The following is a 27,035-nucleotide window of genomic DNA, read 5'->3' on the forward strand; positions in this document are numbered from 1 at the left end:
GCTGCAGGTAAAAATTACTCAAGTGACTTTTGATCTGGCCTCTGAGCAAATCCAGCAAACACAAAATCAGACACCTGAAGCCGAGGCAGCAGAAGGCTGAGTGTTTGTGCCCGAATCTGGACCACAGCTTTAGCTCTACATTAATCCAGGTAACCGGCTGCTGCCCGTCTGGTTTGCTCCTAACTCGTGACCCGGACTCACAAACGTCATCATTATGTGCAAGTAAACATTCAAATAAAGCAAACAGCAGAGAAGTGTTTGGTTTATTCACCTGGACCTCCCTGCTGGGTCAACACTCAGCTCAACCTACTCCAGGATGTTTACGAGTGCCGGGTCACACCTGAGCAGGACCTGTTTCCTCGCCTGTCCTCTCTCACCTGACCCCGTCAAGACTCCAGAGGTCAGGCTCAGATCAGGTTGGATTGCTGCCAACAGGAAGGAGTAACATGTTCCCTGATGTCCTCAATAAAGCACAGGAGGTAACCGATTTTCTGGAAGTCTCAGGTAAACGACCTGAAGAAACGTCAAAGGAAGTTTTTGTCTCACTTCAGGTGAATTTTATTGTCTCCCAGAACTCACCTGCAGGTTCGCCTGAATCAGACAGAAATAAAACAACTCAAAGTTAATTCGTGGTCAAAGAGAATAAAAGAAAATCATTCCATCCCACAAACAGAGAATTATACTTTTTTCATATACACCCCCCTCCACACACACACACGTGCACACACACACACACACACACACACGCACGCACATATGCACACACACACACACACACACACACATGCACACACACGCACGTACGCACACACACACACGCACGCACGCACGCACACACAAACACACGCACACACGCACACACACACATATGCACAAACACACATGCACACAAACACACACACGCACACACATGCACACACACATGCACACACACACACACATATGCATGCACACACACACAGACATGCATGTACACACACAGACATGCATGCACACACACACGCACAGACACACAGACATGCATGCACACACACACACACACACACACACACACAGACGTGCATGCACACACGCACATGCATGCACACACACACACACACACACAGACATGCATTCACACACGCACATGCATGCACACACACATGCACACATATATGCATGCACACACACAGACATGCATGCACACACACACACGCATGCACACACACATATGCATGTACACACAGACAGACATGCATGCACACACGCGCACACACACACACAGACAGACATGTATGCACAAACGCACGCACACACTCAGCTTGGTGTGACTCCTCCCTCAGAGCCTTTTGCTGTACTAGTTTTGCTCTCAGGATTCGGATCCAGTGTGTTATGGGCACATCAACAGCTGACCTTCACTTTTGACTTTTAACCCTTGAAAACAGGATTTCCCAGAGGAAATCTGAGTTTGAGCTTTATTTTTGAAAATTTAACCGGAAGTTGAACTGGTTGGCCTGACAACGGAGGAGGGGTGAGGGGCGTGACCAGGCAGCAGACCAATAAGAGGACAGGTAGCAACAGGTGAGCAGTAGAAACGCACCTGACCTGCTCACCTGCAACACAACACCGAGGCGGAGGCGAGCGCGGCTCACGGTACTCCTGGGACTTTATATCCGGACCGAAGGGACCGGAAACCGGAGAAGCGAGGACCATTTGACCACCCCGTTTGGACCGAACAGACGAGAGTTTGCGTCGGAGGCTGTGAGGAGTTTCTGCCTGGACTCGGATTATCCGGTCCACATAATCCGGGTTATGACAATGCGTTCAGCGTCCGGTACCGGCACAAGCCACTAGTTCAGTTGCGTTCCGTTTTTATATAAGTGTGACTGGATTCGGTTCGGGTCCTGGTTCTGGTCCCCGCATCAGCATGGAGGCCTTGAGGCAGTTCGGTAAGAAGCCGCAGGGGAAGCTCGCCTCCCGGCTGGAGGAGGTGAAGAGCCCGTGGCGGCAGGGCTCCGCGCTGGAGCTGAGCCACAACGAGGCGGCCCGGCTGGCCACGGACGCGCTGCTGGAGCACGGAGAGAAGGAGTACCGGCGGGTCCTGACGGACGAGCGGGAGCTGAACTTCCTCTCACAGCCCGAGATCCGGTACATCACTCAGTACGCAGCCAGCAGAAGCTGCGGTTCCGACAGCAACCCCAACGACCGGGACTTCGGGGACGGAGACGCCGTGTCCGAGCTGACCTCCGGGACCTACTTCCCCATGATGTCCGACGAGGATCCGCCGATGCTGGAGCTCGGCTGGCCGGACTCTGTGACAAAGGTCGGACCGTCAGAGAGCAAGATCTACTTCCAGAGGGACAAGTCCCAGAACATCAAAGACCTGATCCGAAACCTGATCAACAGGGCTAAGAAGGTTCAACCTCATTTAACCTCAAACATGATTTATTATCCTTCAGATCTCAACAGGAGCTGAACCACTATTTATCTTTGTCTGCTTCATGAAACTTGTGCTGTTTAACCTGATAAATGACTTCCTGTTTATGTAAACCACTTCCTGCATAAATCAACAGGCTTCCAGGTTACAGTCCCATAGTCATCCGAAGCTGCAGCTGTGGCTGTGCTCGGGAACCCCCAATCCAACCGCTCAAGCAGGGCGTCGGGTCCCATTGTTACGGTTTTGGTATGACCAGAGAGTGGATTTACACCCGTAACCTTCCAGTGTCAGGGCCGGCACTCAGCCACTGCGTTTGTTTCAGCTGATGTTTCATCCATCAGTGGCAAACGTTTCAGGTCTCTATGGCAAACAGGTTAGGTTTAGACCTTTATTTGTTTACCGCTCTCTCAGGGTTAGGGCAGGGGTGTCCAATCCTGGTCCTGGAGGGCCGGTATCCAGCAGGTTTTGTGGTTTTTCTGCTCCAACAGGCTTGATTCAGTGGTTGAAACATCTGTGCAGCAGCTCTTCAGGCTCTGCAGAAGCCTGTTAATTAGCTGCTGATTGAAATCAAGTGTGTTGAAACAGAGTTCAAACTAAAACATTATTTATTTATTTACTTAGCAGATGCTTTTATCCAAAGCGACTTACAATTTCTGACCTATAGGGCATGTTGTGAACATGCAGGATACCGGCCCTCCAGGACCAGGATTGGACACCCCTGGGTTAGGGTTCTATAACCTCCCAAGTCGCTTCACATCCACACACATGGTTCAGCCTCCACTAGCTCAGACGTTTACTGCTTGGCTGATTTTTGCAGCTGCTTTTAGGAAGAAAGTAAAATGCATTTAGCTTCATGTTCAGAGCAGGAAACACAGACGGGTGGAAAGGACTGAAGTAAACTTCCCTCCTTGTGTCTCTGCTGCAGCCGTGATTATGAGAATAATTCTATAATTGTATGACTCTGGAGCACTGGAACGACGAGTTCACATGACAATAATATATTAACTTAAGCCCGGGACAAGTTGTGTGATAGTTGCAACACCACGCAGGACTTGGGAACAGGGAGCGGGAAGTGACTATTGTTTATATATGATCAGACTTGCTGTTGGGTTTTGAGACAAATTCGTTAAAACGGGTAAGTATGCTGTTTATTAGAATATTTAAAGATCAATAGTACTTTAAAATTGTCAACTGTGGCCGGGTTTGTGCCGTAAAATCTGTGGTAAAGTACTCCACAATGTTGTAAACAGCCGCAGCGCTTGAGATGGAGCTGGCGCCTATCTTCAGCGCTTCGGCGCTCTCTGTGTAGCCACTTACGCTAACCCAAACCCAACTATAATGGCTTCTATCTAAAATGACAGTGGGGCGTGGCACGTCTGTCTCCGGTGTGCCCTGGTTTTAAGTCAGCAGCTGTCAGATTCATTGTTTCTTTCAGCATGCTGCATGAATTTGTCCCTGGAATCCAGCAAGATCACCATGGTAACCACTGGTGTCTTGTTAGAGATCACCATGGTAACCACTGGTGTCTTGTTAGAGATCACCATGGTAACCACCGGTGTCTCGTTAGAGATCACCATAGTACCCACCAGTGTCTTGTTAGAGATCACCATAGTAACCACCGATGTGTCCTTAGATTACCATAGTACCCATAGGTGTCTCGTTAGAGATCACCATAGTACCCACCGGTGTCTCATTAGAGATCACCATAGTAACCACCGGTGTCTTGTTAGAGATCACCATAGTAACCACCGATGTGTCCTTAGATTACCATAGTAGCCACCGGTGTCTCGTTAGAGATCACCATAGTACCCACCGATGTGTCCTTAGATTACCATAGTAGCCACCGGTGTCTTATTAGAGATCACCATAGTAACCACCGGGTCTCGTTAGAGATTACCATAGTAACCACTGGTGCCTTGTTAGAGATCACCATAGTAACCACCGGTGTCTTGTTAGAGATCACCATAGTAACCACAGATGTGTCGTTGGATTACCATAGTACCCACCGGTGTCTCTTAGAGATCACCATAGTACCCACCGGTGTCTCTTAGAGATCACCATAGTACCCATCGCTGTCTCTTACAGATCACCATGGTAGCCACCGGTGTCTCTTACAGATCACCATAGTAGCCACCGGTGTCTCGTTAGAGATCACCATAGTAACCACCGGTGTCTCGTTAGAGGTCACCATAGTAACCACCGGTTTTTTGTTAAAGATCACTATAGTAACCACCGGTGTCTTGTTAAAAGATCACCATAGTAACCACCGGTGTATTATGACCGTTACACAGTAGCATCGACGCCACTCCGCCTACACCGGGTTGGGAGTGTTCTCATTTAGGTAGCCGTGGATTTTCCCGTGTGCAACCAGACGTTTTTTCAGTCCTCTTCTTGTAGCGGTCTGCCTGGAGCAGAACAGGGCCAACACGCTCTCTGCTGGCTGATTGGCTGGCTCAAAATCATGCATGCCATTAGGCACCTGAGCTACAGAACTTCGAAGGGGGTGGGGCTTTCTTTTTCACCTGTCTCACCTAAATTCCTTAGTTGTCTTTGAGGACATGTTTAATTTGGTCTCTAAGGATGTTCTGCTGCTGGAAGTCGGACTCCATAATTGCTTGTTCGGCTTCTGTCATACCTACTATCATTTATAACCCGGGCCCGGATGTTGGCATGGGCAAGGAGGGGCAATGACCCCCTAAAAATACTGACTACCCCCCAAATGTGATGACATGTAAAAATCCCAAATTTGAAAAGATTTGATGAAAAAGGGTCAGAGTTCTCTCTCTCTCTCTCTCTCTCTCTCTCTCTCTCTCTCTCTCTCTCTCTCTCTCTCTCTCTCTCTCTCTCTCTCTCTCTCTCTCTCTCTCTCTCTCTCTCTCTCTCTCTCTCATTCAAAGTAGATGCGTAGGGAGGGTGTGGCCAGCCACTGCACTTAGTTCTCTGTTGTGTCACTCGCTTCACAGTTTACACGCTCCCAGTCAGCAGCAGAACACAGAGACGCGCCGTTGTTATCTGAGCTCGGCAGCCACTGGTTAAAGTTTTCTTCTGCTGTCGGTCACTGGAATAATTTGCTTACTCTTTTTCATGGTTTTAGTTTGCCTCGTTCTTTCATTTGTTTTTGAAGTGAAACAAGTCGACATGCGTAGCACTCTCGAGCATCTCTCTGGCTCAGGCTATAGTGCAGCTGAAATGATCAGTCAGTGCTATGATGGAGCTTATGTCATGAGTGGGGTCAGGGGTGGGGTTCAGGCCTTACTGCAGAAGAAGGTAGGGAAGGATATTCCCTACATCCACTGCTACAACCACCAGCTGCACTTGGCAGTGGTCCATGCAATGCAGGCAGAGCCATGTGCAAAAACCTTTTTTGATCTTTCAGGATCTCTACACTCATTTTTCCACCGTCATTATGTTTCACAGAACTATGACGTTCCCTCCCTGAAACGACTGTTGGCGATCAGGTGGACAAGCCACCATGATGTGACCAAGTGCCTTGTGGAGAATCAGGATGTTATTATGAGTATCCTGTCAGAGGTTACAGAGGACAGAGCTGCTGCTGTTGATATCTGTACAGAGGCATCAGGACTGTTGGGGAAGTTAAGGAGGCACAATTTCTTTGAAATAGGAAAATTCCTCCTAAAAGTTCTGGGTTCCTTGAAGTCTGCAAATTCTATGCTGCAGTCTCACTCTGTTGACCTGTGCTGTGCTTCAGAGGTAGTCAGTGCATCTCTGCAGGCTTTGAAGCAGATGAGAGAGGAGGAAAGTGAGACATTAACCAGCACACCTGCACCAGCTGCTAAAAGACAAAGAAAAACAAGCTCACTGCTAACAGGTAGTGTTGTAATGTCCACTGTGGGCCATGCAGAAGACTCCACAACTCCTAGCCAGGCTCTGAAGAGAGCTTTTCTCAACATTTTGGACCTAGTCATTGTAGAGATGGAGACAAGATTCTCCAAAAGCAATCTCGATCTCATGAAAGCAGTTAACTGCCTTCAACCTCAGTCTCCCTCTCTTCTGGATCCTGACATGTGAAGTCCTGTGCAGAAAATGACAGGAAGTGACAAAGCTTCCACCGAGATTCTTGTTGCAAAAATAATGTTGGAGAAAGAATTCAAAAAGACTGATGATGATATCTCACGAGAAGGCCATAACAACAGGCCTAGATATGGATGGATTTGTTTGGACTTTTGCACAGAAAAGCAGACGGCTGATGCTGTAATGACTGATAAAAGCCATAAAGAAATAAAAACAACAAAAATTCTAAAAAAAAAATGGAAGGATAGACAGATAAGATAGATAAAATAGATTAAAGACATAAAAAAGATAAGAAACATTAAGAAAAATGATAGATAGATAGATAGATAGATAGATAGATAGAAAAAGATTAATGCGGCCCCAATAGGGAACAAACCAGTGCCCCATATGTGCCAGTCCCAAGCCCGAGTAAATGCAGAGGGTAGTGTAAGGAATGGATCAAAGGAAAAGATAGATATATGGATAGAAGAACTGTAATGATGATAGCATAGTTTTCTATGCATTTTAGGGATTTGTGGGTATGTGACACCCGAAAAATTATTTCCCAGACCTGCACCCCCTGATAATCTACCTGCCCCCCTTTGTAAGGCTGGCTAAGTCCGGCCCTGTTATAACCTAGCTTTATTGTTTTATTCCAAATTACACGATGAGTGTAAAAGTGCAGTTGGTCCCTCACGAGGGCTCCAAACGAAGAGGAAACAAGAAGATGTTTAGTTTGAATTTATTCAGCGAGTTTTTTAGAGTCATTTAGTTTTGGTTCTGGTTTGTCAAATTAGATTTTTGATCTGCGTTTTTCAATCTAGTTCTGGTAAATGACTTGTGTTTGGATTGAAGAATGGATGGATAGATTGATGGATGAATAGATGGATGGATGGACGGATGGATAGATGGATGGATATATGAATAGATGGATGGATGGATGGATGAATAGATGGATGGATGGATGATAGATACATGGGTGGATGGATGGATGAATAGATGGATAGATGAATGGATGGATAGATAAATGGACTGTTGGATGGATGAATAGATGGATGGATGTATTTATTGATCCCAGGCTGGGTAATCGCAGTGTAGCAGCAGCATGACTCTCAGTAGGACCGTTAAGAACAACAACAATATAAAAAGTATAAAACATGAAAAATGGACTGACTGAATATTATGAAGCAGAATTTAGTTGTTGCTGTTGTTGCTGTTGTACAATGTGATATCATATGGGGGGAAAGACTTCCTGTGTCTTTCCCTTCGACATAGCGCCTTCTAGGGTGCTACAACCCCCCCAAGGCACTTTACTACTGAACTTTCACCCATTTACAGGCTGCTGATGATTAGCTACATTGTAGCCACAGCTTCCCGGGGACACCACCAGCAGGCAGGGTGAGTGGGGTTCTGCAACCCTACAGTTATTGGGCGCCTCAGTAGTTCTGTGGTTGATGTGCAGGTCACATGACCCTGTGACATCACGTTTAATCTGACCTTGAACCTCTGAGGTAAAAATCAGCTGACCGCTGGTTCAGTGGGTTTGTTTGCAGACAGTCCAGCACTCGCTGCGCGTGACTCACTTCCTCCTTCTGGCTCTATAAATATTCCTGATAAATGTGCAGAAGTCTGAGCAGATTTCCTGCAAACCTGCTAAGATGTTTGTCAGCAGCTTTGAGATTGTGCAGGCAATGATCTCGTATCACCAGATTCAGGTGGACTTTGACCTCTCAGACCAGAGAAGCTGCAGCTAGAGCCTGCCGAGCTGGATTCACTCAGCCGGTGTTGACTCTGTTATCAGCTCGTCTCAGATTCAACCATCCAGGGTGTAGCGATAAATATGAATTTACATTTATATTTATCAAATGTGGTGTAGACTTGGCTTGTCTTCGTCGTTTATAATTTTATATTAAATAACTCGGGGCACCACCCAGTTTTGTCTGAGTGAACTGGGGCACTGGATTTAATATTTATATCTTCTCACTATTAGGGTTGTCACGGTGTGAAAATTTAACCTCACGGTTATTGTGACCAAAATTATCACGGTTTATGGTATTATCGCGGTATTTTTTTAAACATGTTAAATTTTCAGGAAACTAAATAAACCCTGTATATTTGGAAAATATTGTCCTCAGTTTGTGTCTAAATTTTGCCTAAAATTTCTTATTTTGTAATTATGTTCTTTATTTGTTTACATTTTTTCCCTTTAGTCTTTAAAATACCAATATTTGCGCATAACTTCTTATTTTTTGTCTGTTTGATGTCATCATTTAAAAAATATTAGAACAGATGATACTCAGTACTCAAGTAGCCTTCTAATCAGATACTTTTTTACCCTTACTTGAGTAATAAACCCTGTATCAGGAAAATATTGTCCTCGGTTTGTGTCCTTCCATTGAGCTTTGCAGATTTGGGAAAATGTCATCAGGCAGTAATCATTGTTAAATTCATAATTATTCTCGGAGAGAGACAAACTCTTATCTGTCCCTGGGAGCCCCGTAATGCATAGCGTCATTTCAACATGGGGGTGTCCGCGACACGGTTTATATGCAGGTAGCGGCGCTGCGGCTGCTTTATATAGCCACTCGTTGCATTCTCCCTCCACCCAAATCCTCGGATCACGCATTTTAGCTAAAACGCTAACGTTAACTTGCCTTGCGTTGACTGTAGAGTTGTGGGTGATGGTCACGCAGATTTGTCATGAGATTTGAAGTGTTGCTGCCTTTCACAGACACTTTTTCTGCACGTGCCGCAAACAGGATAGCCGTCTTCTATCAACTGTCCCTCGGCATTCTTCAAATATCCAAAAAATGTCCGTACTTCCCACTTTGTCTTCTTTGAGGGATAATAAATGTCCTCCTGAGCGCTGCCGTCTCCTCTTTTGGCCATTATTTCAGCTTTAGCTTCAAGAAAGTTTTGGTTGTAAACATCAAAGTGCGCATGTGCCGCCGGCAACGTCAGCAGATGATACGGTGGCTGGTAAGTAGGGCTGGGGGTAAACGATTATTTTTAAAACGATTATTCTGACGATTATTTTATCGAATAGTCGACTATTCTAATGACTATTTAGAAAATTAATCTAATGATTATTTTTCTATTGCACAATTAACAAAAACCAGAAAATCTCAAATAAATTCCTCAAAAAAATTGATAAATTCTTACTGTAAGAGAATAAACACTACAGGCCTTCCATTTTGTATAACACTGCGTTTATTGTGTTGGTTGGTTATGTTCTGATGACGTGTAGAACTTGGGAGTGCAGGCTGCTGCCTGAGAGGTGGTAGAAGTCGGAGTGTCTCCATGCTGCTTTGTTTTGGTCACTTATGTGCGTGACACGAGTGGTCTTACGGGTTAAACCAAACTCAAGGTGATATTATACACTAAACCGAAAACCCACAACACTCTAAATGTAATAAAAGGGAGATCTACACCACAAAAAAGATGAACTCTAAACCAAAACGTAACAGCTTATCCCAACGCAAGAAGCTGTTAGCGAATATGCTAACAGTAGCTTTACCAACATTAAGTTCAAGTTACCAAGTTTAAATAAACCAAAAACACCCAGCAGCAAACAGACCAGCATGGAGGAGAGACTGCTACCACCAAAACAGCTCTCCTCATGTCTGAAAGAAGCTCCTTAATGAAGGGAGAAGCGCTCCCGGTGATTTTCTACATCTGCGGTAGGCACGAAGCAGCGCATCTGACCCCGGAAGTTGTTGTCCGTTGCCGGGAGACGAAGGGGCCAAACAGGAAAATAATCTAGTATTGGACGGACGTTGTTCCGGGTCTTCGGTATTTGGCGGAGATGTTAGTGAAGGCGGAGAAGAGGGCGAACTAGAGGAAAAACAGGCAGATTCCTCCTCTATTTACAAACTCCTGGGGATGCAACAAGTGGGCGCGGTGCGTCGACTTCCGGATCTGACGTCGACAAATTTTTAGAATCGAGCCGTCGACTTCGTCGAGGCTTCGCTACAGCCCTACTGGTAAGGGTCACCGCGCCTACACCGCAGCCACGGTAATCCACCGAGATAATATAGTTTTTTTTTAAAACAAGACGGTTATTATTATTGTCAACTTTATTTACCTGGGTTTACCACTACACCGGATTTTAATCTGAAAGCTGAATTCTTGTCAGAATGCGCCGGCTATTCTCGAGATCTCTAGTCAATGATCAGGCATGATTAAAGTTTTGTGAATTTATTACAAACATCAGTTACATTGACAAAAAGACCAAACACATTTATAGTTTCTTGCATGAGAGTAAGTAGATGGATAAACCCAAGGTTTTATGGCAGTGCTATGATATACCGATCTGTAATAAAGTGAAAATTTAGTGACACATAGGGTTATAGTAAATATTAGGAATAATTTCTGTAAGGAGAGCAAGTGAAAATGTGTGTGGGTGTGTGCATGTCCAGGAGGGGCGTAGATGCAAATGAGGGGCTGTGTGTGTGTGTATGTGTGTTCGTGTGGCTCGTTATGGCAGAAGAAGAAAGGAGATCTTGAGGGCTAAACGTGAATTTCGGATAAAAAAAAACATGCCATAAAAGAAATGGACAAATCTGAATTCACTTATCGGGCTTAGCACAAAAGTCAGCCAGATGAGATGCTTCACAGACCTTATTCCGTCGCCAAAGAGGTGTCCTGGGGGGCTGGCTCAGCCGGGTCCAGAAGTTTGAATGCGGCCTTCAGGGGCCGTAGGACCTTTTGGCACCTCAGCTTAGGTCAACGGCATCTGTGGTATGTAGAAGGAGGTGTTCTCCCGTAGTGGCTTGACTCAAGGTTCCTTCACTTCTGCTGCACCGAAAATGTGGAATTCAGAGCGCGAGTCCAAATTATCAAAACCGATGCTGATCAGAAAAACTGCTCCAAATTAGTTTTAACTCTCAATGTGAAAACTCGACAGGACCAGGCCGACTTCCGGTTTCACGTAGGAAGTCAAACTAAACTAAACTGAACTGCTTCTGAGTTTTACCGTAACTTTTGAGAGCTAATTACTTGACAACTGTAAAGCTCCGGGTTCTGCTAGGCCAGATGGAAACAGCCGCAGGGATGTGCTTAAGGCGTCCTTTGTTCTTAAACTGCCGCCACGAGGTTCGGATGGGTTCTTATATAATTTTGGGCACGCCCAACTGTATCATACTGAAAAACCACTGGAGGGCACTGTGGCTCTTCCAAACAAACAAGATGAAAATCCATGATCACAATAAAACCTCAAAAAGTATTAGTTTAGCATCAAAGTATTACTTTAAACGGGAAAGAATAAAAGTCATGTCTTAAAACTGAACAGTTTTATCATTAGCATGAATTTTAACTGGAGAAAAACCAAATGACAGAAGTTTAACATAAAAGAAAACCCAAAACAAACTGTTTAGGTCGGTGGCTGATAAGATTTTAATTTGGAGCACCTTGATTTCTATTTTAAGGGTGAACAACCTAAACACCTTCTTTGATTATAGGTTGAAAAAACACCAGGGTTTTGATAAAAGAGAGATCCTGGAATCTTCCAGAATGACCCTTGAGAAGTTTTACGAGCACCCGGCCTTGGGGGAAAGAGTCAGTTATTGGCAGGTTGAGGTAAGACAAACCAAGTCCTGATCATGTCCGGCTTAACAAGTCACTTGGTAAAATTTACATTCGTGGGAGAAAATGTAGGAGTTAACCAGACAGTCAGGATCTTAGAGTTCAATCCAGTTCTGTCAGATTAACCAGTACGTCAGACTGGTGCCAGCCCTCCAAACCAGAATGGCTTTAGAGAGGTGGCACTAAAACAAGTTCCTCTGAAACATGACTGGTCTGGGTTCAGGTCCAGGTCTTGGTTTAGGTTCTGGACTAGATGAGAAGTTCTGGCTGTGTCTCCAGGTGATCGCGCTGGTGATGGACATGTTCACTGATGTGGACCTGCTGTGTGACCTCATGGAGGCGTCTAACAAGCGGAGGGTCCCCGTCTATGTCCTGCTGGATGATAAGAACCTCAGTCACTTCACTGACATGTGTTCAGCGCTGGACATTCAGAGCTCACACCTGAGTGTAAGTACCACCCAGGAGAACCGGTTCTGTTGCAGTGATGAGTGATGGTTTCATAGGTCAGAGCAGCTGGATACCTTCAGAGTCTTTAGTTTAATCCAGTCGATGTCAGGACACAAGAGACCGATTCAGATGTTTGAGGTTCTTCAGCCTTCTGTCGTGTGTGTGTGTGTGTGTGTGTGTGTGTGTGTGTGTGTGTGTGTGTGTGTGTGTGTGTGTGTGTGTGTGTGTGTGTGTGTGTGTGTGTGTGTGTGTGTGTGTGTGTGTGTGTGTGTGTGTGTGTGTGTGTGTGTGTGTGTGTGTGTGTGTGTGTGTGTGTGTGTGTGTGTGTGTGTGTGTGTGTGTGTGTGTGTGTGTGTGTGTGTGTGTGTGTGTTTAGAACATGCGTATCCGCAGTGTTTTTGGAGAAACCTACTGCACCAAAAGTGGGAAGAAGTTCACTGGTCAGGTGATGGAGAAATTTATGATCATCGATTGTGAGGAGGTCATCGCGGGGTCATACAGGTGAGACCCACACACACACACACGCACGGGTGCACACACACACAGCAGCTCTTGAAAATCAAACCTCCCAAAATTGAAAAATCTGAATTAATTCTTGTTCAGCTGGTAAACACACCATCGTTCTCCCTGGTCCGTGAACTCACCGTTGCTAAGCACTTTTGCACACCTACAATATCAGATCCTCCATATGGACGTTTTTACTTACAGAATCAGAATTTCTCCATTTAGTAAACCGTAAAAGAACATTTGCATTGTGGTAGGTCAGTTTCTGGGTGTTGTATTTCAGGTCTGGTTTTCCTGAGTCATTCTGTGTTTATTATTTCAGCGTTTCTCTCTTTTTTGGGCTCCATGTAAATGCTCTCAGGCTGGTCCAAAGGTTCTGAATTACCTGGTGGAGAACTGCAGTGATGACTTGTGAGCGATCAGGAATCTTTCACCTGCTCGGCTCACTGACTGGTGCTTTGCATTCGGTCTTATAAGAGAGACAGACAAACTCTGATAAGTTTGCATATTTCTGAGTGGATCAGCAGCAGAACAAAGCTGATGTTGTTTTGGGTAAAAAGCTGTTGCTGACTAAAAGATTTACAGGAATACCAGAGTAGCACCTGCAGGTACAGCAAGGACAACAGGAGGCTGTTCTTTGAGCCTCAATAAAGCATATGAACTTCTGTTGAGGCTCACAATGGCCCTGAAGCCCTGACTAATGGCCAAACACAACCATACTTGTTAGGGCTGAACAATTCTGGAAAGTATTCTAATTGCAATTTTTTTCTTCAATATTGCAGATGTGATTTAATTCACAATTATTTTCTCAAGGGGCTTTTCTCATATTTTTCAACTAAAGGAAGCAAAAAAATGTATGTAACTTGAACTGAATATAAACAAGTTTATGTATCTACATATTTATCTACATATATCAACAAGTTTTTCTACATGTACGTAAACACTCACAAGCGTAGGCGTGGTGGTTTTTGAATTTCAGCCATGGCACAGCGCCAACTACAAAGAGGAATTCAATTAAATTCAATTCAAGTTTATTTCTAAAGCGCCAAATCAGGACCAGAGTCGTCTCAAGGACCTTCACACAGTAAACACTCCAATACAGGTCAGGTCATTAAGCCAATCAGTAAAAAGTTTCCTATATAAGGAACCCAGCAGGTTGCATCGAGTCACTGACTAGTGTCAGAGTCTTTACAGCAATCCCCATACTAAGCAAGCATGCAGCGACAGTAGAGAGGAAAACTCCCTTTTAACAGGAAGAAACCTCCAGAGGATCCTGGCTCAGTATAAGCAGCCATCCACCATGACTCACTGGGGATGGAGAAGACAACACACACACACACACACACACACACACCCCAAGTAGTGTTTCTATGGTTACATTGTGATTTCGTAGTAAATATTCTATTTGGTGAGAGATAAACTTTATTGTATTTATCTTAGTGAATCTATAAGTAAACAGGTAAACTAGTAGTAGCACATTCAATGTCAAAGAGAGTAAAATGTTATTGTCAGGAGAGGGAGAATGTTTAAGTGGTTAGCAGCAGTGTGCTAGCCGATGGCCCCCTCCATGAGGCCACCACAGCTCAGCAGAACATCATTGTAGCTTCTTCTGGGGTGAAAAACACTTAGAGAAAAAATAAATTTAACATCTGAAATAGCAGGAAATAATACAGTTAAAAGGCTAATTGTAGAAGACAGTAGTCGATTGTGGAAAGTGTTCAGTATGTCCTCCAGCAGTCTAAGCCTATAGCAGCATAACTAAAGAGATAACTCTGGATAACCTAGCCTTTTAGATGGAGGCATGTTGGAGGCAGGGCAAGGGAGATCCGTCTTTACCCGACTGTCAAGGACATGTATATCAGCCCATAATCTCTGGTACTTTCTGTACTTTTCTCACGTGCTTTGCCTCAGCTGAGTTCATAATCTGTGCCCGGGTGATTTCAAATCATTGCTGCTGGAGCACAGCGCATATTAAGATCCCTTTGGCTGACTAGTTAGAAAGTAGGAAATCTAGGAAATGCAGCATGCAGGAAGGTGAGAGAGAGAAAGGGCAGTACACTATTCAAATAAATTCAAGAAAACAAAACAAAGTGCTTGAAAAGAAAAACAAGTACGTAGATTAATCCCCAATACACATGTTTACCAGTGAAAAGCAATAATATATAAGCATCTAATATTTATACATGTAGAGCTTCCGTAGTTCAGTTATGATAAATGAACTGCACTTGTATAGCGCCTTTCAGAGTCAGAGGACTCCAAAGCGCATTTACATTACAGTGTATCATTCATCCATTCACACACTGGTGGTGATGAGCTATGAGGTAGCAACAGCTGCACCTGTGCCCAGAGGTGTGGCTGCTTGGCTGGTCCCTCTGACCACCGCCAGCAGGCAAGGTGGGTTAAGTGTCTTGCCCAAGGACACAACAGCAGAATTATCTGTCGAGAGCCGGGATCGAACCTGCAACCTTCCAATTACTGGACAACCCGCTCAACCTGTTGAGCTACTGCTGGCTAATCCTAACCCAACATGTAATCATTTGGCACGTTTCTAATTTGTAAGAATGTAATCGGCTTTGTTAGCATTAGCATCCCTATGGCTTTTTCCATGTATATTAGCATTGTGCTAATTACTCTCTGCCAGTCAAATCACAGCTTTTGCAGTTAGAAAATCTCCTTTTGTCACATCACAATTTGAATAAAAAATATGTGGGAGTGTAAATGCTGATAAGGGAAGGGGGCAGGAAAGAGGGGAAGAATATGAGACTTTCTCAGCATTGGCAGGAGCTTGGGCTAGCGCTAGCAGTAGCAGCATTACCCTTTCTGGTCTGATGGAGCTGCAGGAGGATTACCTGAAGCATCAAGGTGTGTTCAGGTATGAGGGTTGGGTCGGGCTGACAAACTTCAGGTGGCCCTGCTGACTCTGGAATCAAGGGCAAGTCCTGAACAGGTGCCAGTTGGGTTTTATCACACCTAACCACAGAACCTCTTGCTGCTCACAGTTGAGTGGAGGTAAATTGATTAGATAAAGATAAAAGCAGCTTTTATGGATTTACTGAACTTCAGTTACTGGAGATTATAAAACCCTAAGCTTTATAACACCGATTCCCAAACAGGCTATAAAAATGAACAGTTTTTATCTCATTCATTCAATTATTTATTTAACCAAGTCAGTAGATGATGACCCCTTTCTCTTTTACAACAGCCTGGCCAAGAGGCGGCAAGAGCATAAAATATAAAATAAACAATTTCTAACTAGATAAAAACACATAAAACATTTACTAACAAACACCGTCGTCACACACAATCTAATCTGATTAACCAAGACTGTCTGAAGGCAGTCAGAAGCTCATTGTTCACAAATGACTGATTGTATTGGCTTGAGTTGTTGACTAGATGCTAGCTCAGATTAGATATTATTATAGACTAGCTGTTAGCTCAGACTAGATGCTAGCTCAGATTAGATTTGATCATAGACTAGCTGTTAGCTCAGATTAGCTGTTAGCTCAGACTAGACGCTAGCTCAGATTAGATTTTATCATAGATTAGCTGTTAGCTCATCTAGAACTCCGGCTCTCAGAGAGTACAGACGCTTTTTCTTCAGCTCCCTTATCTGCTTTTCCCAAGGCTCTCTGTCCTGTCTGCCTACAGAGCACTTCTCTGCATTTCTCCTGAAAATCACCACTTCTTTTTGGAAAATGGACTTAATTAACTGGTCATTCAATGCGATTGATAAGATTTTTTCTACGATGAGAACGGAGAAGGGGGCTCCCACCTGTCCTCAAGGGACATATGCAGCGGGATAAGCACTTGAATCGTGTGCCTCTCTCAGTTGTCCATCGAGGACGTGGAAGATTTGTGGATATTCGGCCTGATGATCACTGGATTTCTTCTGATTGGAGTGGGTGGATATCTGGTTTTCTGGAAATTTGGGAAGACGGGAGCGATTGGAGTGCGACCCTTACCCACGGAATGTGCCGCCCGTGTGGTGACCTCACAGACTGGAATGTTACTTGAGGTGAACCGTAAGCTGGACAATGTCCTCTCGGCGTTGCCTGTGTTAGTGCGCAAGATGGATGTCATCTCGGAGAGGGTCGCCGGACGGTGTGGGGATGTTTAGAACGTATAATTGGCTTCACTGGTGGACATGAATGATCACTTAATAGACTCCAAGGCAGAGAGGAAAATTATCTCTGCCTGCCCTAAACAAAGTCTTGTTTATCCTTATCTGACGCCAAGGCAGCCTCCAAAGCTGCCATCAACAAACCCCCACGAAAGGAGGAATGTAGACAGATGCTGTGACCCGAACCCCCCCCCCCCCCCCTCCCCCCCCCCCGGGCTTCAGATTGTGACTTCTTCTTCGAGGTCATCAACCTGCAGGAAACTCAATGTGCTCTCTGGCCCACCTTTCTCCCTCCCACCTGTTTGACTGCAGCTGTGAGCGCCGTACACTGGCAGCTCCCGTTGGAGGATTCAGGCTCCCCCCGCCTCTCTATCGGAGTCTGATGTTGTAACTGTGATGTTCGTGCTTCTATGTATGTTGAGGAGTTTTTTGTATAGTAGAGCTACTCCCTGCTGGGACTAACTCTGGTATGCCTTTTTTACCTTACCCCAATTATCCTCATGTAACACCCTTTTCATCTACTGAAATGAGCGCCGTTCTGGCTGCTCTCGTGGACTGCCTGTACCTGTTTTGTCTACGTGTGTGTGTTTAACCTTGGTCAGGGTGTGTTTGCGGAGTCAAGTTCCTATGCTCTGGGTCGCTGGAGTGCTGGCAATAAAGCTTATTCTGATTCTGATTCTGAGATTAGCTGTTAGCTCAGACTAGATGCTAACAGTTTAGATTTTATTTTAGACTAGCTATTAGCGCAGATTAGCTTTTAGCTTTTACTAGATGCTAGCTCAGATTAGATTTTATCTTTGACTAGCTGTTATCTCAGACTATCTGTCAGCTCATATTTCACATTTATCTGAACAGAGGCTGTTCAGGACAAGAACCACTAACCACTTTGACACAGAAGGACCTCATGATGAACAAATTGCTGGATTTGTATTCTGAACAGCGTAAACATGTTTTAAAAGGTGAAAGTGTGACGTAGTAAAAAATTGGCACCTACTCAATAAACCCACTAACACGGTGAAAAATATCTAAATATTGTTGGCACAGATGGGCTACAACCTCTGGAGAACGGTATTGGTTGTTGTCACCTGTTGTCATGGTCATATCCGTTGTTGGAGTACCGTGGTACGAAAGTATTTAATTACTGTAATTCATTGCTTTTTGCTGTAATGTGGTAATGTAAGGCATTACAGGGAAAGGAAATAGTAATATTTACATGGTACAGTTGTCAGTAACATGGTAATTACAATACATTTTTAAACCCAGAATCAAGAGGTAGGTCTCATTAAAATTCAAATTGCAGGAAGCCCGAAAAAAGATCCAGTATCTACATATATGACGTCATTTATGGACTCAGCTTTGCGAGCATTCTATGAGCAGAGCGGACGCAGCGGTAATGGCTCATAAACTTCAGCTGCGTCCTGCGAGCAGCCGCTGTAACATTCACAAAATCTCTCCACCAAAACAAAATAATTCACTTGTGATCGTTCATAACAGCCCATGTTCTCTGGTACTTTCTGTACTTTTCTCACGTGCTTTGCCTCAGCTGAGTTCATAATCTGTGTCCCGGTGAGTTCAACTCATTGCTGATGGAGCGCAGCGCATATTAAGATCCCTTTGGCTGATTAGTTAGAAAGTAGGAAATCTAGGAAATGCAGCATGCAGGCTCCTCCTTGAACCGTCACCTTATCGTGGTGGAGGAGTTTGAGTGCCCTAATGATCCTAGGAGCTATGTTGTCTGGGGCACTTAGTGCCCCTGGTAGGGTCTCCCATGACAAATTGGTCTTAGGTGAAGGGTGAGACAAAGAACGGTTCGAAGGATCTTTCATGGTGGTGAAAACGAAGAGTCGGAGTACCCGGCCCGGAGGGTTACCGGGGTCCCACCCTGGAGCCAGGCCTGGGGTTGGGGCCCGTGAGCGAGCGCCTGGTGGCCGGGCTTTCGCCCATGGGGCCCGGCCGGGCCCAGCCCGAACCGGATACATGGGCTCGTCCAACTGTGGACCCACCACCCGCAGGAGGAACATGAAGGGTCCGGTGCATTGTGAATCGGGTGGCAGACCAAGGCGGGAGCCTTGGCGGTCCAATCCCCGGACAAGGAAACTAGTTTTTGGGACATGGAACGTCACCTCGCTGGCGGGGAAGGAGCCGGAGCTTGTGGCAGAGGTTGAGCGGTACCGGCTAGATATAGTCGGACTCACCTCGACACATTGCATTGGCTCTGGAACCCGAGACCTGGAGAGGGGTTGGACACTCTACTTTGCTGGAGTTGCTCCGGGTGAGAGGCGGAGGGCTGGGGTTGGCTTTTTGTTAGCCCCGAGACTCTCTGCCTGTGTGTTGGGGTTTACCCCGGGGGACAAGAGGGTAGCTTCCTTGCGCCTTCGGGTCGGGGAACGGGTCCTGACTGTTGTTTGTGCTTATGGGCCAAATATCAGTTCAGAGTACCCACCCTTTTTGGAGTCCCTGGGACGAGTGCTAGATAGTGCTCCATCAGGGGACTCCATTGTCCTGCTGGGGGACTTCAATGCTCACGTGGGCAATGACAGCTTGACCTGGAGGGGTGTGATTGGGAGGAACGGCCCACCTGATCAGAACTCGAGCGGTGTTTTGTTATTGGACTTCTGTGCAAGCCGCAGTTTGGCCATAACGAACACCATGTTCGAACATAAGGATGCCCACCGGTACACTTGGTACCAGGGCAGCCTAGGTCACAGGTCGATGATAGATTTTGTAGTCGTATCATCTGACCTGCGACCGTATGTTTTGGACACCCGAGTGAAGAGAGGGGCGGAGCTGTCAACTGATCACCACCTGGTGGTGAGTTGGATCAGATGGCAAGGGAACATGCCGCGTAGACCTGGCAGACCCAAACGCATAGTGAGGGTCTGCTGGGAACGCCTGGCAGAAGAACCTGTCAAGACGGTCTTCAACTCCCACCTCCGGCAGAGCTTTGACCACGTCCCGAGAGCAGTGGGGGACATTGAGTCCGAGTGGGCCTTGTTCCACTCTGCGATTGTCGAGGCGGCTGTTGCTAGCTGTGGTCGTAAGGTGGCCGGTGCCAGTCGTGGTGGCAACCCCCGTACCCGCTGGTGGACACCAGAGGTTCGGGGAGCCGTCAGGCTGAAGAAGGAGGCCTACAGGGCGTGGCTGGTCTGTGGGTCTCCGGAGGCAGCAGACAGGTACCGGATAGCCAAGCGGGGTGCAGCAGTGGCAGTTGCCGAGGCAAAATCTCGGGCGTGGGAGGAGTTTGGTGAGGCCATGGAGAAAGACTATCGATCGGCTCCAAAGAGGTTCTGGCAAACTGTCCGGCGCCTCAGGAGAGGAAGGCAGCAACTCGCTCACACTGTTTACAGTGGGGATGGGGAGCTGCTGACGTCAACTGAGGCTATAGTCGGACGGTGGAAGGAATACTTTGAGGAGCTCCTCAATCCCACCAATGCGCATTCCGAGGAGGAACCAGAGCTGGGAGGCCTGGGGATGGACTGTCCGATCTCGGGGGCAGAAGTTGCTGAGGTAGTCAAACAACTACACAGCGGCGGAGCCCCGGGGGCGGATGAGGTTCGTCCTGGGTATCTTAAGGCTATGGATGTTGTAGGGCTGTCATGGTTGACACGTCTCTACAACATTGCGTGGTCATCGGGGGCAGTTCCTAGGGAGTGGCAGACCGGGGTGGTGGTCCCCATCTTTAAGAAGGGTGACCTGAGGGTGTGTTCCAACTATAGGGGGATCACACTCCTCAGCCTCCCTGGAAAGGTCTACTCCAAGGTACTGGAGAGGAGGGTCCGATCGATAGTTGAATCTCAGATAGAGGAGGAGCAATGTGGTTTTCGTCCTGGCCGTGGAACTGTGGACCAGCTCTATACCCTTGCAAGGGTGATGGAGGGGGCATGGGAGTTTGCCCAACCAATCCACATGTGCTTTGTGGATTTGGAGAAGGCTTATGACCGTGTCCCCAGGGGCACCCTGTGGGGGACGCTCCAGGAGTATGGGGTGGGTGGCTTTCTGTTAAGGGCCATTCAGTCCCTTTACCAGAGGAGCGTGAGTTTGGTCCGCATAGCCGGTAGTAAGTCGGACCTGTTCCCAGTGAGGGTTGGACTCCGCCAGGGCTGCCCTTTGTCACCGGTTCTGTTCATCACTTTTATGGACAGAATTTCTAGACGCAGCCGTGGTGTGGAGTGTGTCGAGTTTGGTGGCAGGAGAATCTCGTCTCTGCTTTTTGCGGATGATGTGGTCCTCCTAGCTTCATCCAGCTCTGACCTTCAGCTCTTGCTGGGTAGGTTCGCGGCCGAATGTGAAGCGGCTGGGATGAGGATCAGCACCTCCAAATCTGAGACCATGGTTCTCGACCGGAAAAGGGTGGCTTGCCACCTCCGGGTCGGGGGAGAGGTCCTACCTCAAGTGGAGGAGTTTAAGTATCTTGGGGTCTTGTTCACGAGTGAGGGTAGGAGGGATCGGGAGATCGACAGGCGGATTGGTTCGGCGTCTGCAGTGATGCGGACGCTGACCCGATCTGTCGTGGGGAAGAGGGAGCTGAGCCAGAAAGCCAGGCTCTCGATTTACCGGTCGATCTACGTCCCAATCCTCACCTATGGTCATGAGCTTTGGGTAATGACCGAAAGAACGAGATCGCGGATACAAGCGGCCGAAATGAGTTTCCTCCGTAGGGTGGCCGGGCTCAGCCTTAGAGATAGGGTGAGGAGCTCGGACATTCGGGAGGGACTCGGAGTAGAACCGCTGCTCCTCCGGATCGAAAGGAGCCAGTTGAGGTGGTTTGGGCATCTGGTCAGGATGCCTCCTGGACGCCTCCCTGGGGAGGTGTTTCGGGCATGTCCTGCCGGCAGAAGGCCCCCGGGTCGACCCAGGACACGTTGGAGAAGTTACATCTCCAATCTGGTCCGGGAACGCCTTGGGGTCCTGCCGGAGGAGCTGGTGGACAAGGCCGGGGAGAGGACGGCCTGGAGCTCCCTAGTTGGGATGCTGCCCCCGCGACCCGGACCCGGATAAGCGGAGGAAGACGAGACGAGACGAGGCAGCATGCAGGAAGGTGAGAGAGAGAAAGGGCAGGACACTATTCAAATAAAATCAAGAAAATGAAACCAAGTGCTTGAAAAGAAAAGTAACTAGGTAGATTTATCCCCAATACACATGTTTACCAGTGAAAAGCAATAATATATAAGCATCTAATATTTAAACGTGATAGAATCAGATCACCCTCATAATTCAGTCCCACATCCAGGGCCGTATCAAGGCATTTGGGGCAGCAGTAGCTCAACAGGTTGAGCGGGTTGTCCAGTAATCGGAAGGTTGCAGGTTCGATCCTGGCTCCGGACAGAGAATTCTGCTGTTGTGTCCTTGGGCAAGACACTTAACCCACCTTGCCTACTGGTGGTGGTCCGGGGGTCCGGTGGTGCCTGTGCTCGGCAGCCTCGCCTCTCATCCCCACCAGTGTATGAATGTGTGTGAATGGATGAATGATACACTGTAGTGTAAAGCGCTTTGGAGTCCTTACTCTGAGAGGCGCTATACAAGTGCGGGTCATTTATCATTTATCAAGGCAAAATAGGCTTGGAACCCCCACCACCTCACCCCCTGGTCAGTTAATCTAAGATGGCAGCATGCTGAGAGTACAGTTTGTTTAATAAGCAACTGTTATTATATCTGTTTTTAACAGCAGTCCTTGCTCAGTAGTGCCTATCTCCAGCGGTCAACGAGCAATCAGCAGAGAGCCAGTCCATCGCAGGGCAACACAGAGACATACAGGACAAACAATCACGCACACACACACCTAAAGACATTTTAGACAGACCAGTTAACCTAACAGTCATGTTTTTGGACTGTGGGAGGAAGCCGGAGTACCCGGAGAGAACCCACGCATGCACAGGGAGAACATGCAAATTCCATGTAGAAAGATCCCAGGCTAGGAAGCGAACCCAGGACCTTCTTGCTGCAAGGCAACAGCTCTAACCTTGGCAGTCAAACTAAACGCAATGATGACCATAAAGAATCACGCAGGTCAGCTTGTTTACCAATGAATATGAGAAGAAGCAGCAGGAGGGTGAGTGCTGATGAACAGAAAACATAAATGAAGCCAGCTGGAAATCCTTAACTTCAATGGAGAAGAATGGAGAGCTTGGCGCCTCTCAGTGAGAGCAACTCCAGAGTGGTAGAAAGTCCAACCTCTCTCGAGGAAACTGGTTCCTGAGCCAGAGCCATGTGTTGAGGTGAGTCCAGCTATATCTAGCTGGAACCTCGTAACCTTGCACACCGGAGAGGTGACAATCTACATACCAAGAGCTAGCTTTTGTAGCTGAGGATCAGACCGCCAAGGTCCCTGCCTTCGGCTACCACTCGACACACGCTGCACCTGAACTCTTTGCCCACCCAAACACACACACACAGACAAGTGGTGAGCTCATGGAAAGGAGGACCAATGTCTCTTCTTCGGGCTCCGAGCTCCATGGGTAAAAGCCCGGCTACCAGGCGCTCGCCAACATGCCCCACCTCCAGGCCTGGCTCCAGAAGGGGGCCCTGGTGACCCGTGTCCGGGTGAGGGAACACTGGTTTACATTTATGTTGTTCATCAAGAGGTCTGTGGGCTGCTCTTTGTCTGATCCCTCACCTAGGACCTGTTTGCCATGGGTAACCTTACAGCAGGCATAAAGCCTCAGACAATGTGGCTCCTAGGACCATTGAGACACTCAAACCCGTCCACCACGGTGAGGTGGCAGCCCAGGGAGAATTCTCTCTTTTCTAGATAAAAACATGATGGAGCCTCCAGACAACCATCTCCACGGCACTAGACAAGCTGAGTGATGATGACTCATCATCAGACAGGAAATGGTTAAAACACAGAGCAGCAGGAGGAGCATCCGCTGACTAATGTTGTTCAGTCTCTGGTTTTTATATTAAATTAGAAAATGATCTTAATCTGATTTCTGTCTCCTCTTCAGCTTCACCTGGCTGTCGTCTCAGGTGCACAGCAACATGGTGATGCATTTCTCAGGTAGCATCGTCGACAGCTTCGATCGAGAGTTCCGCTGCTTGTATGCCGACTCGCAGGTGATCGACCGCTTCTCCAACCAGGAGGATGAGGGGATGTCTTACCCCCCCCACCAGATCATGAGGCACTCTGGATTTAACCTCGGCGTCAGAGATCTGTTGGATATGGATTCCCTCAACGACAGGTGAGGGACAGGTGTAAAGTAAAAGCTTGATGTCGTCTTGACTTAGATCTGCGTTCGTATTCAGCAGGAAGCTGCTTTTCCTCAAAGTAACTGAGTTTCAGAGATTCTGATGCTGATCTGTCATTGCTCAGTCTGTTCCGGATTACTCTGATTATAGAGAAGTGTGTTAGAGATGTTTGATGTTCATTACCTGTGGGGGCCATGTTGAGTCAGGTGGACTCCAGGTGTTAATCTGCTGTAGACATTGATCCAGATGTTTATCCTGTGATGATGTTTGAGTGTTTGGTAAGAATCCAGCTGGGTTTAGGAGAAGTTTGTAAACCAACACAGAAAAGACACGGTCTGAAATTATAATTAAAACGACACAAATACCAGTGAAATTCTGGCCCCGCCCACTTGACTTTAGACAAGTTTTTATTATTTGTGTAATTTCTGTTGTTGTTGCCTCTGTGGGGGGAATGTGGACACAGATAGTTAACAGAGACTGTCTGATATGGACCTTAAGGTTTTTAGGAAGTGTTTCAACATCGATTGAATATTTTTGTGAAATATTGCTTGTTTCTGTTTTTTAATTGAGACATCAGGATAAACCGTCCACTGTGTCCTGATCTGAACTGTCTCTGTCTGCAGACAACGGGAACGGGCCTTCTCTGAAAACTCCAGCAGCCATTCCAGCAACAGCGTCTCCAGCATAAAGGCTGCTCCTGGGATGAAGCCCAACCGCGTCTACAACATCACTCTGAACGACGAGAAGGAACCAGCTGGTTCTTCTCATCTCAGTCCAGAGAGGAGAGGTCTAGGTGTTGCCAAGGTGCTGGGACTACCCCCCACAGTTAGAGACTCTTCTAATGGAGGAGCCAACCCCAGTGCTATCTCCGATCGTCCGCCGCCGGCCTACGGTCAGAAAAAGGTTAATGGGTGGAACATGATCAGTCCAGAAATAAACCAGGGGAACGTCTTTGGCCCTTCTTCAAAGTTCCAAGAACTGTCTCTCTACGACCGCAAATATCTCCCAAACCTGAACCCAAACCTGAACCCTAAGGGCCAGAGGATTCTCCCAGCCAATGACAAGAGACCTTACCCAAAGCATTGGTCGCCCGTGTCTTGTGACAATTTCTCAGACGTCGAACCAGCCAAAGAAAAAGAACCGCACAACTTCCGAAGGTCCCCGTCCCCTCGTGGCTCTTCTCCGTGGGTGGAATCAGTTCTTTGTTCGCCTGAACAAGAGACCCTTCAGGGCCCCCTACCCCCAACCTCTCCACCAGCCTTCATAAACCGCCATGACCAGAAGAGAATGACGCTGGGCCACAGCAAACTGGATCTGGTGAACCAGTACAACAAGAAGCCAAAGCAGGTGTACAGTCGCTTTGAGCTGAAGAACTCCAATTAACCCAGGAAGGCTTCCCCTGGCCCACATCTACCTACCTCTGACCTCTGACCCGCTTCTTTATTCTGATTTTCATCTCTGAGGACTCATCAAACCTCCAGGCACTGTTCTCTGAACTAGCATCTCTGCCATGTCCAAGTCACGCATTACAAACTCTTCAGCGTCAACCGCTCAGACCCAAAAGACATGACCACTTGTACTGATTAGAACGTCTCAGCCTCTTCAGACGCACGAACGCTAGCACCGTGGTGGAAATCTGAGACTATATATTTAAAGTTTTTAGCTAAAATTCTCCAGGAAAAGTTTTATACTAATTATCTTCTTAAACTCTTTTTGTGGTTTTGTTATGAAAATATATCTTAATGTTTTGTGAAGATGAAAACGTGTTCGTGTGGACGCATCTGGTCTTTAAAGCTTTTCTATTTCAAACCGGGTTTATAGACCGTCAGAGCGGCTAGATTTTATTTCCAATCTGCAGATTTGATCTGACTGGATGAACCGTTGAGCTAACACACCTGTGCCGTGTCGACAGGTAAAAACATGCAGGTGAGTCGCAGCAAAGACGTTTCTGAAACAGAAGATTTCCCAGAATGTGTGTATTTTACTGTAGTTTATACATCAGAAATCACTGATCTGAAAATCTTTAATATTTTTTACACGTGTAGTGTAACGGAGTTAAAACATCTCTGAACTCGTGCCTTCTTCATCCTGCCTTAGCCTCGGATAGCCTGTGCTTTTAAAACAAAAGAAGGTTTTCCTTCCTGCTGGAGTATAGGTCACCGGGAATGTGACGTTAAACCTGGAATAGATTTTAGGGCATTTTATTTACAGCAGATGACATAGATGCAGATTTTTATATCGGTTTACGAAACTCATCTGTTTCTCATCATCACTCTTATATCTGAGTTTATTCCTCTGGCTTGAATTGTATTTGTTAGTATCCAGATGTTTTGAGTTTTGTTCAGTAAATGTCTTTCAAAGTTTGGGATTTCAACCGCTGGCAATAAGGAATGAGTGTGCTCGTGTGTGTCTGCTCCAGTTTACAGCTTTTATTTCTGAATGTGGTTGTTTTTTTACACTTTCAGTTTACCTCCCACACATCCTGTGTGTTCACTGTACATAACGTCTGAATTCATTGTTTGGGGTTTTAAAGTTATTGTTTAAAATGTAAAAAAGGCTTTTCATTTACAATTTTCATGGGAAAATGTGGTTGGTTTAATTTTTGTGCAACAGTAAATTTTTATTATGAACAAACTTGAATAAACACAAAAGTGCATCACGTTTGACTCGGCTCCTGAAACGTGACTCTCAATTAGTGTGAGGATTTTAAAACTCAAATATAAGAGTGAGAGAGTTATGGCATAACCCACAGTTGTTCCTGTCAGGAAG

At 46.5% G+C, this 27,035-nt stretch overlaps 2 protein-coding genes across 2 annotated transcripts; both read left to right on the plus strand.

The window, feature by feature from the left end:
• Positions 1-1,541: 1,541 nt before the first annotated feature.
• On the plus strand, positions 1,542-26,930 carry fam83c (family with sequence similarity 83 member C). Its single transcript, XM_070549562.1, has 5 exons — positions 1,542-2,395; positions 12,290-12,457; positions 12,834-12,958; positions 24,026-24,259; positions 24,890-26,930. The coding sequence occupies exons 1-5, from the start codon at positions 1,907-1,909 to the stop codon at positions 25,647-25,649; spliced, it is 1,776 nt and encodes a 591-aa protein (XP_070405663.1). The 5' UTR covers positions 1,542-1,906; the 3' UTR covers positions 25,650-26,930.
• LOC139068906 (zinc finger protein 862-like) lies at positions 2,456-12,283 on the plus strand. Its single transcript, XM_070549563.1, has 2 exons — positions 2,456-2,828; positions 3,123-12,283. Exon 2 carries the CDS (start codon positions 5,501-5,503, stop codon positions 6,443-6,445), a length of 945 nt encoding a protein of 314 aa, XP_070405664.1. The 5' UTR covers positions 2,456-2,828; positions 3,123-5,500; the 3' UTR covers positions 6,446-12,283.
• Positions 26,931-27,035: the final 105 nt, after the last annotated feature.

This window comes from Nothobranchius furzeri, chromosome 3 (genome assembly GCF_043380555.1).
Source record: "Nothobranchius furzeri strain GRZ-AD chromosome 3, NfurGRZ-RIMD1, whole genome shotgun sequence".
NCBI classification, from domain to species: Eukaryota; Metazoa; Chordata; class Actinopteri; order Cyprinodontiformes; family Nothobranchiidae; genus Nothobranchius; species Nothobranchius furzeri.

Excerpts from the sequence above, each read along its gene's own strand:
- fam83c (XM_070549562.1), top strand. The coding sequence starts at position 1,907 with ATGGAGGCCTTGAGGCAGTTCGGTAAGAAGCCGCAGGGGAAGCTCGCC. Across the intron at positions 2,396-12,289 it reads TGATCAACAGGGCTAAGAAG|GTGATCGCGCTGGTGATGGA; the intron begins GTTCAACCTCAT and ends CTGTGTCTCCAG. Across the intron at positions 12,959-24,025 it reads GTCATCGCGGGGTCATACAG|CTTCACCTGGCTGTCGTCTC; the intron begins GTGAGACCCACA and ends TCTCCTCTTCAG.
- LOC139068906 (XM_070549563.1), top strand. The coding sequence starts at position 5,501 with ATGGTTTTAGTTTGCCTCGTTCTTTCATTTGTTTTTGAAGTGAAACAA.